General features: G+C 41.7%; 1 protein-coding gene across 1 annotated transcript in view; it reads left to right on the top strand.

Moving 5' to 3' along the window:
- LOC132384578 (glycylpeptide N-tetradecanoyltransferase 1-like) overlaps positions 1-16,287 on the top strand; it is a 90,941-nt gene that overhangs the window by 48,056 nt on the left and 26,598 nt on the right. The window contains exons 3-5 of the mRNA XM_059955779.1: positions 1,853-1,997; positions 13,370-13,488; positions 15,600-15,691. Of these exons, the coding sequence (XP_059811762.1) occupies positions 1,853-1,997; positions 13,370-13,488; positions 15,600-15,691 (356 nt within the window). The remainder of the gene's footprint in view (positions 1-1,852; positions 1,998-13,369; positions 13,489-15,599; positions 15,692-16,287) is intronic.

Genomic DNA, 16,287 nt, shown 5'->3' with positions numbered 1-16,287 from the left:
TTGTTGCCACCTCAAGTGATATCAAGAATTGTTGAAAACCTAAAAGGCAACACAGATTATGGGATCTGATGGTATATTAGCTGTAGTGTTGAAAGCTGTATTGCAGAACTAACGAATGTACTATAGTTTTAACACTAGCATCTCCCTGACAGTGTAAAAATTTGCCTAACTTTATATTGTCCACAGAAAAATAAACCCATTTCATTGCCAACTAATCACTGATGTCCATCTGGGTTTTAATGGGACCACTTGCTTCAGACATCATTACAGCTATAGTCCAAGCATGTACTAAGAGCTACTTTTCAGAAATGAAGTGAGAATGAAAATCTTCGGTAGCTCTTGACTTCAAAGAGCCTGTGTAAAACTGGTAGAGGGCATCCCAGTGGTGTGAGTCATACCTCATTCGAAGCATGGTGATTGCTATTTTTTTTTAGAGATCAGTCTGTGAACACCAGGACATTAGAGGGGTTCACCAGAGTTCCAGGCCCAGCTATCTTGAGCTGTTTCATCAGTGATTTTTGCTTCATCACAAGGTCAGTAATGACTATCTTTGCTGCAGCTGCCACAATCTTGTTCGCAGATCACCAGAACATGAAGCCTGTTGACACCAAAATGCAGGCAACATTCAGACACCAGCTGATATGTAGCAAATAATATCTAACTGGAGACAGACAGCGTTCTAGGGATCACCATCGACCAAAGCTTCAATTGGGCCAGTTGCATAAGTACTGTGGATGCCAAAGCAGGATGGTGTCTGGGTTTTTTAAGCAACTGGCTCAATTCCTGATATCTCCACCTGCATCTTATGGCCCCAAGCCAGGTACAAGCATCACCTCACTTTTTGACAACCTTCAAGGAACTGGACACTATCCAAGACAAATCAATCTGCTTGATTGACGTGCCAAGCAGCACCATGTATCATAGCTGCAGTATGCATCATCTCCAAAATGCACCACATATATTAATTAGACAGCACCTTAAAACTTGTGACTATTAAAACCAAGGGATCAAAGTTAACCTGTGTTCATGAGCAGCACACTGCCACCTTTACAACAGCTGTTGGTAGTGTGTGTTCATCATTGCCTAGCCAGTGAAATTGACACCAGTAAGATAAATAAATGAAGTACAGTCTCATGTTTTATTGATGCATTGTAATTCAGTCCATTAATACAGGGCTAATTAATAATAAGCCTATTGACAACATTGACTTGATCAGCTTGTTGCAGAACATGCCATAATGTGAGCAGAGAATTGTCAGCCACACGCTGGGTTTAGTAGTTAATACATATTTGTTACCTTCTTTTCCCACCCACATCACCCTAGTTAGATATTTTAGGTCTACGTTGCTTTGTTCTAATGTTTGTAGGAGTCTTAGATATGGCAGCATTATAGTGCATCATTCAGCTTGTGATTCAAAGAAATTTCAGATGTTGGAAATCAGAAATTAAAAGTAGTGTCCACAGTGTTGTAATGAGCTAGGTATTTGCAGTAGGTTTGATCAATTATCTATTTAAAATTGTTTTATTTAAACAGTGAACTAAGGAAACAATCTGGAAGATTTACATTTAGATGATGGCAGTAAAGTTTCAACAGAAACTTTACTGAGATGTGTTCTTGGCAAACACCTAATATTTGAAAATGGGCATTTGAATTGTAACTCTCTTAACAGAGCCCATCATCTGTAATTGTTCATTCAATATACTATATGTTTCAATTCTGTTGCCTACTGTTAAATTCACATAAAGGCTGACTGGTTGTGCGGTCTAGGAGCACTCTTCCTGAGCTACTTTTTTTGTATTTTACTAAAGTATTTGAGAGAGAGAGAGTCAGTTTTTCACTAAATGTCTTTCAGGCTAACTCGTTGCCAGCCGAGAAGCTCCAAGAGATCCAGAAGGCCATTGAACTGTTTTCTGTTGGTCAAGGTCCAGCAAAGAGTATGGAGGAGGCAACCAAACGCAGTTACCAGTTCTGGGATACCCAGCCAGTGCCAAAACTTGGTAATGTGGAAAGATTTTATAGTGGGCATTGTCCAGGTTGTAATGGATAAGGTCAGCAAATCCATAAAATAACACTGGACAGCAAATTTTTTTGAAAGTGTTGCTTCCTCTGAATTTTTTTGTGGTTATGGTAGACCGCTTGAAGCTGAACGCAAATATAATTTCAGACTAGTATTGCATAGGGATTTGGAGAAACAAGAAATTAACTTTTATCGAATATATTGCATTTAATTGCATAACAGTGCTGATACTTTGTAATAGTTCAACTAAGCTAAAATGCTTTGTTGATGATTTTCATTTGTACTCAGTGTCTGAGGCTTCTCGTTTAAGTCTCCCAACAATAATCAGCCAGCATTGATGGATTGCAGTTGCCCTGATACCGGTTCTCCATGACCGCAATGTCCTGGTGAATCCTTTCACCATGCTCATCACTGACAGTGACAAGACATACAGGGAAGAAGTCTAAGTAGGAATGCTGAAAATGAATCTTTAGTGACATGTTGCACTTGATGGTTTTGTATGCTTGAAGCATGTTGTCAACCAGCTGCATGTAGTTTGGTGTTCTGTAGTTACCCAAAGAAATTCAACATCCTTGAATGCCTTCCATGTGATTTTCTCCAGTCCCCCTAGAAGTTCTTCGAATTGCTTGCCATTGGTGACCTGTTTGATTTGTGGACCAACAAAAATGACTGACTTAATCAGTTCTTCTGGCAAACATCTGTCTCAAATATCAAAATCCTTCATGGAAAATTTTTGTGCCTGGGGACAGCAGAATCCATCTTTGCGGTCTTGAACCCAGTAATTCTGCTTTTGCCTTTGACAACCCCAAGTCTTTCACCAGGTCATTTAACTCAGATTGAGTTATCAGGTGAGGCTCACTTGACAAAATCTTTATCGTTTTCCATTCCTGGCTTGTGCATCATGGCACCTTTGTCTGCCTCCTGTAGACTCCATGTCTCTGGTGGCTTCAGTACTGGAAGACTATCGTCATGCGGCACAGGTCTCATGGCTGAAGGGAGATTGGGTTATTCAATAGATTTCTTGCTTTTAGCAGAGAAACCAGACACACAGGTCAGATGGAAGTAGCAGTCTGTCACATGACCCTTCTGCTCTCACCATATCACCGGGACAGTGAATAGCATTGACTTCCGAGTACCCCTGAGCCAAGCTCTAACGTCGACACCAGACGCAATGCACAACGCAGCAAATGTGAGGAACCCAGGCTTTGTCTTAGTTGCCAATTTTACACCAAAAGTAGAGCTCACAGACTTAAGAGGAGTCATGCTCCATCTTTGAGATTTAAGCGTATACGCGGCACTAATATATCAAAGGATTGCGGCTTTTGCAACATTGGCCAGACATTTTGCTGTCACAAATACCTCTGAAAATACAATTTATTATAAAGAGTACAGACAGTATGCTATGCACGTAGAGCATGCGCATCAACATAATCGCAAACCAATATTCAGGTAAGCGCAATGCATGGAACAATGTGTGCGTGATGCTTTTATAGTCTTTTTAAAACCTATCCTGCCAAGCAAAGCATACCCAGGCAAGCCTGGACAAGATAGAAAACTTTCAGCTTACATTGTGGGCAGCATTTTAATTGATTTGAATTATGAATTGAAATAACAAATACAGGCAATTGCAAAAAAAGTCCCTGATAGGGAAATTTCATGGTGATTTTCATGATCAGCAGCCCAAAATCCATAAGGTACACCCAAAAGTATTCAGGAAGCAAAATCTTTGTTGTCCAGTGTAATTTGTACAGATGGAGGGTGGTGAAACGTTGAAATATTTTGGTATTGATAAAAGTCGTTTTTATAAGAATTCATCCAATCTGTGTTTCCCTTTAACACCAGCACACTGGAACCCTGCACATTATCTACATGACTAGAGCCAACATTGGAATCAGATAAATATTGATGTGGATGTCAAACACTGCATTAGATGGCACTCGGCACAATAGCATTCTTAAAATAAGGATGTCTGGCAACATCTCGTGGAAGCTGTGTATTTTGGTGGGCACAGTAGCACAGTTCGTAAAACTGCTGCCTCATAGCTCTAGTGACTGAACTCCAGTGCTGTCGGTTGGAGTTTGCATTTTCTGTCCCTGACTACTACGGGGTTTCTTCTGGGTGGATTTGCATTGAAAAGTGAATTGGCCACTGTAAATTACCCAAGGTTTGTGTGTGAGCCTTAGGATCAAGGGTTTTGATGGGAATATTGGGAGAATAAAACAGAACCAGTGTGAGTTTAGTTTGAAAAATTGTACTAGGTGATCAGTGTGTCTCGATGGGCTGAAGAGCCTGTTTCTGTACTATGCTGATTATTCTCTTTCTAGTTGCTCAAAGTTTGGAGGCTGGTGATGTGAAAGGGAGAGCATCATCAATACAATGTAGACACCTCTCTATAAAATCCAAAACACTACTAGCTATATACTCACTTGCTCCAAGATTTGTCCACAATTCACCTAAACTCAGTGACTTTCATTGTGTCTGGCAGAGTTTCAAGTTTAAACCCTGCGTTGTTTTCAAAGGCCTCTCATTTATTGTCATCTCCACTAAATTCTAGCCCTACAATTGTGTACTGCTGAAGTTTTTTTTTCGGTCATCTTCCTTTGAGTTCCCACAAGTTGTAGTCAGGTAGCTCTATGCTGAGCATGTTATAATCTTAATCTAAGCATATGTATGAGCCACATCTGAGGCTGTTGATAGTCTGTCTGCAGTGTTCCACTATGATCTCTTGAGGTGTATATCCAATTTTTTTAAAAAAAGCAAAATCTCTTCATCCTGACATAGTTACCCATCATCTTCCACTGTTGTGTTCAGTATCATACAGTTTGTTATATAAATGTTGAACCAGAATTTCTCGTGGATGTTCCCGTACTCAGACCATATGTTAGTCTGCAGATCTGTTTATTGGCCTTCTCCTCATAAGTATTTTTGTTAATTAGGCATTTATTTCCTTCCGGTGACAGTCCTGTTGGGATAGTTAGACTGACTCCAAAGTTCCTCATAGCTAATGAACCACCATGTCTTGGATCACTGAGCTACTGTGTCAGTAAACACTTTCTTCAAATTGAACTGGACTGCAGCCATTTATTGGTTTTCATATCATACAGTTGTGGAGAAGTACATCACAGAAACAGGCCCTTCTCATCTAGTCCCACTGAAACAATTTCAAATGCTACTCCCATCTCCCTGCACTGGGAGCATAGTCCTCCATACCTCTACCATCCATGTGCCTATTTAAATTGCTTTTAAACATTGAAATCAAACTCGCATGCACCACTTATGCTGGCAGCTTATTCCATGCTCTTGCACCCTCTGAGTGAAGAAGTTTCCCCTCATGTTCCCCTTAAACTTTTTACCTTTCACTCTTAAGCCATGACCTCTGGTTGTAGTCCCACCCAGCCTCGGTAGAAAAGGCTAATACATTCAAGTCCTAACTTATTTAATCTTTCCTAATAACTTAGGTCCTTCAGAACCAGCAACATGCTTCTGAATTTTCTCTGCATTCTTTCAAACTTATTTACATCTTTTCTGTACGTAGGTGACCAAAGTGGCACACAATACTCCAAGTTAGGCCTCACTAATGTCTTATGCAACTTCAACATAACATCCTATCTCCTGTACTCAATATTTTGATTCATGAAGGCCAATATGCTAAAAGCTTTCTTTACGGCCCTATCTACCAGTGACACATTCATTGAATTGTGGACCTATATTCCCAGATCCCTTTGTTCTGCCTCACTCCTCAATGCCTTAACATTCACTGTGTAAGACCTACCCTGGTAGGTCCTATCAAAGTGCAACCCCTTGCACTTGTCTGCATTAAGTTCTATCGGCCATTTTTCAGCCTATTTTTCCAGCTGGTCCAGATCCCACTGCAAGCCATGGTAGCCATCCTCACTGTCCACTACACCCCCAATCTTGGTGTCATCTGCAAATTTGCTAATCCAGTTAACCACATTGTCATCCAGACTGTTGATATAGATAACAAACAACAAAAGACCCGGCACGGAACCCTCTGGCACTTCACTAGTCACAGGCCTCCACTCTGAGAGGGAACCATCTACTACCGCTCTCTGGCTTTTCCCACAAAGCCAATATCTAATCCATTTTACTACCTCATGGAGCCATGAGGGAGGAGCTGGCCAAAGTTGACTGGACGGATATCCTAGCAGAAAAGACAGTGGAACAGCAATGGCAGGTATTCTTGGGAATAATGCACAAGGTGCAAAATCAATTCATCCCCCGGAGAGGGAAGGATTCAAAGGGGGGAAAGGGGCGACAGTGGTTGACGAAGGAAGTCAGAAATGGCATAGCATTAAAAAAAAAGGAAGTATGACAGAGTTAAGGTGAGTGGGAGGACAGATGATTGGGAAGGCAATACGGGGGAAAAAAATGAAGTACGAACGCAAGCTAGCCAGGAATACAAAGGAGGATAGCAAAAGCTTTTTTAGGTATGTGAAGAGAAAGAAGATAGTTAAGAACAATGTTGGGCCCTTGAAGAATGAATTGGGTGAAATTGTTATGGGAAACAGAGAAATGGCAGAAGAATTCAATGAGTACTTTAGATCTGTCTTCACTGAGGAAGACACAAGCAATCTCCCAGATGTATGGATGGGCCAAGGACATAGGGTAACAGAGGAAATGAAACAGATTGACATTAGGAAGGAAACGGTGATGAGTAGACTGATGGGACTGAAGGCTGACAAATCCCCAGGTCCAGATGGTCTGCATCCTAGGGTACTAAAGGAGGTGGCCCTGGAAATTGCGGATGTATTGGTAATCATTTTCCAATGTTCCTTAGATTCAGGATCAATTCCTGAGGATTGGAGAATGGCTAATGTTATCCCACTTTTTAAGAAAGGAGGGAGGGAGAAAACAGAGAACTATCGACCTGTCAGCCTGACATCAGTGGTGGGGAAGATGCTAGAGTCCATTGTTAAGGATGAAATAGTGGCATATCTAGATAGCAGTGATAGGATTGGGCTGAGCCAGCACGGATTTACCAAGGGTAAATCATGCTTGACTAATCCGTTGGAGTTTTTCGAGGATGTAACCAGAAAGTTAGATGGGGGAGGTCCAGTGGATGTAGTGTACCTCGATTTTCAGAAGGCATTTGATAAGGTCCCACATAGGAGATTGGTGGGTAAAATCAGAGCTGATGGCATCGGGGGGAAGGCATTGACATGGATAGAAAACTGGTTGGCAGATAGAAAGCAAAGGGTAGTGGTGAATGGGTGTTTCTCGGAAAGGCAGGTGGTGACTAGTGGGGTGCCACAGGGCTCAGTATTGGGGCCACAGCTGTTTACAATTTATGTCAACGATTTAGATGAAGGCATTGAGAATAACATCAGCAAATTTGCTGATGATACTAAGCTGGGTGGCAGTATGACATGTGATGAGGATGTTAGAAGAATTCAGGGTGACTTGGATAGGCTGGGTGAGTGGGCAGATACTTGGCAGATGACGTTTAATGTGAATAAGTGTGAGGTTATCCACTTTGGGAGTAAGAACAGGAAGGCAGATTATTATCTGAACGGTGTAGCGTTAGGTAAGGGAGAAATACAAAGAGATCTAGGAGTCCTTGTTCATCAGTCACTGAAGGTGAATGAGCAAGTGCAGCAGGCAGTGAAGAAGGCTAATGGAATGTTGGCCTTTATTACAAAGGGAATTGAGTACAAGAGCAAGGAAATCCTCTTGCATTTGTACAGGGCCCTGGTGAGACCACACCTGGAGTATTGTGTACAGTTTTGGTCTCCAGGGTTAAGGAAGGACATCCTGGCTGTAGAGGAAGTGCAGCGTAGATCCACGAGGTTAATTCCTGGGATGTCTGGACTGTCTTACGCAGAGAAGTTAGAGAGACTGGGCTTGTACACTCTGGAATTAAGGAGATTGAGAGGGGATCTGATTGAAACATATAAGATTATTAAGGGATTGGACAAGATAGAGGCAGGAAATATGTTCCAGATGCTGGGAGAGTCCAGTACCAGAGGGCATGGTTTGAGAATAAGGGGTAGGTCATTTAGGACAGAGTTAAGGAAAAACTTCTTCTCCCAGAGAGTTGTGGGGGTGTGGAATGCACTGCCTCGGAAGGTAGTGGAGGCCAATTCTCTGGATGCTTTCAAGAAGGAGCTAGATAGGTATCTTATGGATAGGGGAATCAAGGGATATGGGGACAAGGCAGGAACCGGGTATTGATAGTAGATGATCAGCCATGATCTCAAAATGGTGGTGCAGGCTCGAAGGGCCGAATGGTCTACTTTTGCACCTATTGTCTATTGTCTCATCTTGAATGCTGAGCAACTGAACCTGGTTGGCCAGCCTCCCATGCAGGACCTTGTCAAATGTCTTGTTAAAGTCCATGTAGACAATATCCACTGCCTTGCCTTCATCCATTTTCCTGGTAATTTCCTTGAAAAACTCTAGAAGATTGGTTAGACATAACCTACCACGCACGAAGCCATGCTGACTATCCTTAATCAGTCCCTGTCTACCCAAATAGTTGTACATCCAGTCCCTTAGACTACCTTCCAATAACTTTCTCACAGCTGTCAGACTTGCCGGCCTATAATTTCCTGGATTTTGTTTAGGGCCTTTCTTAAACAACAGAACAACATTGGCTATTCTCCAATCCTCTGGTATCTCACTGGTCACTAAGGATGATATAAATATTTCTGCTAGGACCCTGGCAATTTCTGCACTTTCCTTCTGCAGGATCCCTGGGGATTTAGCCACCCTAATTGGCCTCAGGACAGCAAACACCTCCTCTTCTGTGATCTGTATAAGGTCCATGAAGTTGATGCTGCATTACCTCACTTCTATAGACTCTGTGTCGATCTCCTGATTTAAATTCAGATGCAAAATTTTAATTTTAAGATCTCCCTCATCTCCTTTGGCTCCACACTTGGATTGCCATTTGGATCTTCCAGAGGTCCAATTTTGTCCCTTGAAATCTTTTCGCTCTTAGTATATCTGTAGAAACCCTTGGAATTCTTCTTCACCTTGTCTGCTAGGGCATCCTCATGCCTTCTTATAGCCTTCCTGGTTTCTTTCTCAAGTGTTCTCTTGCAGTGCTTATACTCCATAAGCACCTCATCTGTTCCTACCTGCTATGTACCTCCTTATTTTTTTCCTTAACCAGGGCCTCAATATCTCTTGAAAACCAAGTTTCCCTACACCTGTTACCTGTACCATTTATTCTGACAGCTACATAAAAGCTTTTGAAGGCATCAAGCTTACAAAGTACACCTGTCCCAGTTCATACTTGTCAGATTCTTTCTGATACCATCAAAATCGGCCCTTTTCCAATTTAGAATCTCAACCCGCAGATCAGACATATCTTTTTGCATATTTGAAACTAATGGTGTTTTCATCACTAGATGCAAAGTGTTCCCCTACACAAACTCCTATCATCTGCTCTGTCTCATTCCCGAATAGAAGATCCAGTATCGCACACACTGTCATTGGGACTTCTACGTACTGATGAAGAGAAATTTCCTGAACACATTTGACATACTCTGTCCCATCTAGTCCTTTTACCGTATGGGATTCCTAGTCATTATGTGGAAAGTTAAAATCACCTACTACAACAAATTTATGTTTCTTGCAACAGTTTGTGATCCCTCTACAAACTTGTTCCTCTAAATCCCTCAGAATGTTGAGTGATCTGTAATATAGCCCCGTTGACGTCATACCTTTCTTATTTTCAGTTCCACCCTTAATGCCTCACTAAACAAGTTCTCTGTTCTGTCCTGACTAGTAATGCTACACCTCCTCCTTTAATCCCTCCTGCTCTATTGTGTGTAAAACAATGTAACCCCAGAATATTGGGCTGCCAGTCCTGCCCCTCCTACAACCAAGTCTTACTAATGGCTACAATGCTGTAATTCCAGGTGTTGATCCATACCCTAAGCCAGGGGTCAGCAACCTTTACCACTGAAAGAGCCACTTGGACCCGTTTCCCACAGAAAAGAAAACACTGGGAGCCGCAAAACCCGTTTGACATTTAAAATGAAATAACACTGCATACAACGTTTTGTTTTGCCTTTATGCTATGTATAAACAAACTACAATGTGTTGCATTTATGAAATTGATGAACTCCTGCAGAGAAAACGAAATTACATTTCTGCATGCAACAAAAACATTTTGAACTCCGAAAAAAAGAGGTTGGGTTGAAGGTTACTTTTAAGTAAAATACTCAATGTCTATTTGAGTTCTTCTTGTATTTATGAAAAACGCCAAACTTAAATTTGCCGCCAGCAGCAAACCAAAAATAACATCAGCCAGCTGTCAACCTGAAAAATAAAAGGACTATTTCACTGAACAATGAAAACATGAATATACGTAAAATAATAGGCAATTAAAATATTTATCATACTTGTTCAGGTTGACTCACACCTGACAATGCAGTCGAATTCAGTAGGGATGGATCGATGCTTAGGGGAGTGACCGGGAAGGATAATGTGTTTTTTTCCTCTCTGAACTCACAGAAGCGTTTCCCAAACGATGTTTGCATTGCGATGATTGCAGAATGTAAATACTCCGAATTTATCATGTCGTGACCTTGTTTGAACTCTCTCAAATTGGGGAAGTGAGACAATGTGCCTTTCTGTAAATCTCTGGCAAGCACTGTCAACTTGCGCTCGAATGCCAAAACATCCTCCAACATGTGCAGAGCTGTACGTCCTTACCCCGTTGAAGAGCTGTGTTCAGCGTGTTCAGGTGCGCTGTCATGTCTACCATGAAGTGTAGCTTTTCCAGCCACTCTGGCTGTTCCAGCTCAGGAAAGTTGAGCCCTTTGCTGCCCAGGAAAGTTTTCACTTCTTCCAGACACGCGACAAAGCGTTTCAGCACCTCCCCTCTGGACAGCCAGCGATAAAAACACGTTGTAGCGGTGTGCTACACGCAGTCAGTAAACTGCAGTCAAAGATAGCTTTATTCGAACTAAACAGCCTTGCTTTTAAGCCTCCCTCAACCCGCCCCCCATGGGCGCGGATGCTGCAAAAGACACGTACTCACAAACCCCCGTAGGCTATCTCCCTTAGCCTGAACGCTGGCTAATTGTGAGCCGGTTCGGATGTGTCAGGAAATGGGTCGCCACAACGTCTTATTTAGATTGTACAAGATCACCATAATCTTCAAATTTAGATTTACATTTCAAAAACTAACAAACTAACATAAAATACATTTTAATTAAATACTGACCATGTAGCGGTGTGCTACACGCAGCGCTAAAATTACGACACGGAGTCGGTAACTGCAGTCGAAGGAAAAAACTTTATTCGAAATCTTCAGCCTCACTTTTAAGCCTCCCTCAACCTGCCCACCCCATGGCGCAGAGGCTCCAAAGCTCTGTGCTCGCAAACCCCCGTAGGCTATCTAATTGTGAGCCGGTTTGGATGTGCCAGGAAAAGGGTCGCCACAACCAATTATTTCCCAAAGCAACAGGGAGCCGCAGCATAGACGTAAAAGAGCCACATGTGGCTCCGGAGCCGCGGGTTGCCGACCCCCGCCCTAAGCTCACCTGCCTTTCCTGTGATATTTCTTGTGATATTGAAATATACGCAGCTGAGGGCACTAGTCTTAACAAGCTCAACTGTTTGATTCCTGACTTTGTCTGAGGTCTTACCAACATCTGTCTCCACAACCTCTCCACTACCTCTCCACTAACTGTTCTGGTTCCAATCCCTTTCCAACTCTAGTTTAAACCCCACCATGCAGCATTAACAAACATTCCCACTAGGAGAGTAGTCCCCTCCAGTTCAGATTCTTCTGTACAGGTCTCACCTTCCCTGGAAGAGAGCCCAATGATCCAAAAATCTAATATCCTCCCTCCTACATCAGCTCCTTGACCACATGTTACACTGTATAATCTTCCTAGTTCTGACCTCACTAGCACCTGGCATGGATAGCAATCCTGAGATCACAACCCTGGAAGTCCTGCCCTTTAACTTGGCACCAAACTCCCTAAGGAGAACCTCATCACTCGTCCTAGCCATATTGTTTTTGTTGTTGTTACTTAAATGACCACAACTTATGGCTGTTCGTCCTCCCTCTTAAGAATGCTGAGGACTCGATCTGAGATGTCCCAAACCCTGGCTCCTGGGAAGCAGCATACCCTGTGGAAATCTCGTTCTTGTCCACAGAACCTCCTTTCTGTTTCCCTAACTAATGAATTCCCTGTCGCCACAGCTCGGCTCTCCTCTTCCCCCAAACCACTTCTTTTCTGAGTCACAGAGTCAGACTCAGTGACGGAAACCTGAGCTGTCTGACTTTTCTTTGCTAGGTCATCCCCCCACAACAGTATCCAAGATGGTTTACCTGTTGTCGAGGGGATAGCCACAAGGGTACTCTGCACTGCCTTTTTAAACCTCCTTCTTGACTATCACACAGTATCCTGTGTCCTGCACACTTCCTCTCTCTATCACTCCCTCAACCTCCCAAATGATGCTGAATTTTATCCAGTTCCCCTTCCAACTCCTTCACATGGAGTGTTAGAAGCAGCGACTGGATGCACTTGCAGGTGAAGTCGTCAGTGACACCGGAGGTCTTTCTGCCTTCCCACATCTCGCAAGAGTAGCTCCACTATCCTACCTGGCATCTCTATTGCAAATATAAAGAGAGTATAACAATAAACTGTGGAGGTGGGGAGAAGGAATTCTACCTTCAGCTTTTTTCCCTTCTCTCACTGAAGCCTCAAACGATTAAATCCTAAACATCTCCGCTCTAACGATGCCCGTTCTGCATACCCCTGTCTTACTTCAATTTAATTTGTTTTTGCCAATCAATCCTGAACGCTGATTGGCCGCTGCTCAAAGCACCAAACTGCCACAAGTCGCTGCCCTTTCTACTCAATCAGTGAACTTAGGTGAGTTACATTTTCTCAGGGTTTTGATCTCCAATTTGCCGCTGCTCAAAGCTCCGAACTACCGCAAGTCGGTGTCTTTTTCTACTCGATCAGCGAACCTGAGTGAATGGCGTCTTCTCGGGCTTCCAATCTCCGATTTGCAGCTGCTCTAAGTTCAAAACTGCTGTGAGTCGCTGCCTTTACTCAATTGGCAAGTAGAATTATGATCCTATTCATGTAATTATGATTTCTTCCTACTTAACCACACTGTATTATAGTGATATTTCTGTTCCAAATCGGGCCTAGAACCCCTCAACATCTCTCTGATTCTTGACATTGGAGCTGGTGTCTTTTGTGGTCATTCTGTAACTTGTGCAGGAGAATGCTTCTCAGTGCCAGTCCTTTTCTAACATATTACTTATGTGCTTGTACTGTCTCAGAGCTAGATAGTTTAGCAATTGCACTGCAGCTGAAAAAAAATTCATTGGTTTAAACTCCCATCTTGTTGCAGGTGAAGTAGTGACTGTGCATGGCCCTATTGAGCCAGACAAGGCTAATATTCGACAAGAGCCCTACAGTCTACCACAAGGGTTTCTGTGGGATGCCCTAGATCTTGGGAATGCTGAAGTGGTGAGTCAGTTACTTCTTGATGTGTATTGGAGAGTTTGTAATAACATTTTTTTTTGTATATTGCTGTTTGATGCCCTTAAATGTCTAATTTGGTGTCGTAGTGTGTGATGTTTTAAATGAGCATGTTGGAAAATCTTCAATCTTTCACTTCTAAAATCCAAAAAATACCCAAACAATTCAGATGCTTATTATAAATTCCATTTACTTGAATTAAACTGCTTGAGTGTCCTTTGAGAATGGTGGATTTACGGTGAATTTGGTTTGGTATATGATTTTGCTTGGTGCAAAGATGTTCAGTGGCCATGTTTAATATAAACATAATTCAGAATTAGGAACATATTTTGTTTTGCTACTCACAAATGATATCCTAATTCCACTTGGAATGATTATGTGCAATGTACTGTGCAATTGCAAGAAAGTTTATGAACACTTTGTAATTACTTGTTTTGTTTCATTAATTACTCACAAAATGTGGTCTGATCTTCATCTAAGTCACAATAATAGACAAACACAATCTGTCTAAACTAATAACACACACACAATGGTATTTCTTGTCAATGCTGAGTACACTATTTAAACAATCGCAGTCTAGGTTCAAAAAAGTATGTGAACCTCTGGGGTAATGCCTTCTACAAAAGTTATTTGGAGTCAGGTGTTTCAATCAATGAATGCTGAAGGAGATGGGAAAAGACCCAAGGGTAACAGCAAAAGACTTATAGAGTCTCTGTTCATGCTCACTATAAGAAAAACACTGAACAAGAATGGTGTTCATGGAAGGACACCATGGAGGAAACCACTGCTCACCAAAAAAACCATTGCTGCATGTCTCAAGTTTAGATGTTCTACAATGTTCTGTGGATAGATGAGACAGAAGTTGAACTTTTTGGCAGAAATACACTGCTATGTTTGGAGGAAAAGGGGCATTGCATACCAACATGAAAACCTCATCCCAACTGTGAAGCATGGTGGAAGGAGCGTCATGGTTTGGGACTGGTTTGCTGCCTCAGGGCCTGGACAGCTTGAAGTCGTTGAGGGAACAATTAATACAAAATTGTATCAAGACATTTTACAGGACAATGTCATGGTAGTGATCTGTCACCTGAAGCTTAGTAGAAGTTAGATGATGCAACAAAACAAATAATCCAAAACATGAGTAAATCAATAACAGAATGGTTTAGAAAGAAGAAAATCTGTGTTTGGAATGGCCAAGTCAAAGTCCTGACCTTAACCCAATTGAGATGCTGTGGCATGACCTGAAGAGGGCTGTTCATACAAGGTATCCAAAGATGTTAATTAATTGAAACAGTTTTGTTTGAAGGAATGGTATAAAATTCCTCTTCACCATTGCACAAGTCTGATCAGCAGCTACAGGAAACATTTGGTAGAGGTTATTGTTGCCAAAGGAGATTCTACACTAGTTTTTAATACAAGGGTTCACATACTTTTACCAGCCTGGACTGTGAATGATTAAACAATGTGTTCAACAAAGATGTGAAAATTACAATTGTTTATGGGTTATTAGTTTAGGCAGATTGGGTTTGTGTATTATTGTGACTTAAATGAAGATCAGACCACATTTTATGAGTGATTAATGCAGAAAACCAGGTAATTGCAAAGGGTTCACAAACTTTTTCTTGCTACTATAAATGAATGGCATGTCTAGTAGAGATGTTGCCTCTCAGCTCCAGCTGGGTTGAATCCTGATCTCCACTGCTGTCTGTATGTAGTTTGCACATGCTCCTGTGATTTTTGTGGTTTCCTCTGGGCATTCCAGTTTCCTTCCACGTTGGAATGACATGAGAGCTGGTACATTAATTGCGCACTGTATATTGCCTTTAATGTGTAGGTGGGTGGTAGAATCTAGGGGAGTTGATGGGAATGTGCAGAGAACTTACAAATCAACAAGGTCATTGTAGATGTTGGTGTGGAATTAGTGGACTAAACGACCTGTTCCTGATCCTTATGACCCAATATGCATTTGAAGAGGTACCACTAATTTAAATCTGCTGAATTTGATTCCAGTCTGGGATTTGGTCTCTGCCTTGGTGTATGTGAATTCTTTTGTTACAACAGTGAGGTGAATCTAGTTATTTGTGTGTTTGAATCTTCAGCTGAAAGAGCTGTACACATTGCTGAATGAGAACTATGTGGAGGATGATGACAACATGTTTAGGTTTGATTACTCGCCTGAATTCTTATTGTGGTAAGTAGAATAACCGGTTATAAGTTAAATTTATAACTCTGCTTTCAGCTATGGGAAGGTATCTCCGTTTTAGCTCTAACCAATGCTATAACTAATCTGGGTAGCATAGTTGAGTTGAGTAGCATTGTTGTTCCCAGTGTCAATTTAGATAACTCTAATTAAGTGCAGAGCAGAGCTGTGAATATAAAGTGGTGCTCTTGACTCCGATACAGTGCGAGCTGTGAGGTGGTATACAGTGTAAATGATAGAGTTGTACTTTGAGGAGGTGGGATGTTACAAATTGTGACAATGACTAAGCTGTGAACCAAAGTGAGAGGAAGGAGATTTATACACTCTGTGATTACTAATAGCATACATACCAAGCTATTATGTGAGGAGATGGGCTAATAACATAGATTGCATAGATTGAGTTTACAGTCACATTATTTTTGTTTAAATCTTTTGTTCTCTTGCCCTTTGTAAGTGGAAAAAGTTAAGGACTTCTGTACCCTGCCCAAACTTTGTTTAAAGAAAATTTAGAAACACATAACCTAATATAAGAAAGATTATAAGGAAACAAAAGTAGTTACTTGTAATTTGGATAAGTTGGCACAGAA

The sequence above is a fragment of the Hypanus sabinus genome, chromosome X1, assembly GCF_030144855.1.
Source record: "Hypanus sabinus isolate sHypSab1 chromosome X1, sHypSab1.hap1, whole genome shotgun sequence".
In the NCBI taxonomy this organism is placed as follows: Eukaryota; Metazoa; Chordata; class Chondrichthyes; order Myliobatiformes; family Dasyatidae; genus Hypanus; species Hypanus sabinus.
The sequence above is the reverse complement of the archived record's forward strand: the minus strand, read 5'-3'. Positions and strand labels throughout refer to the sequence as shown.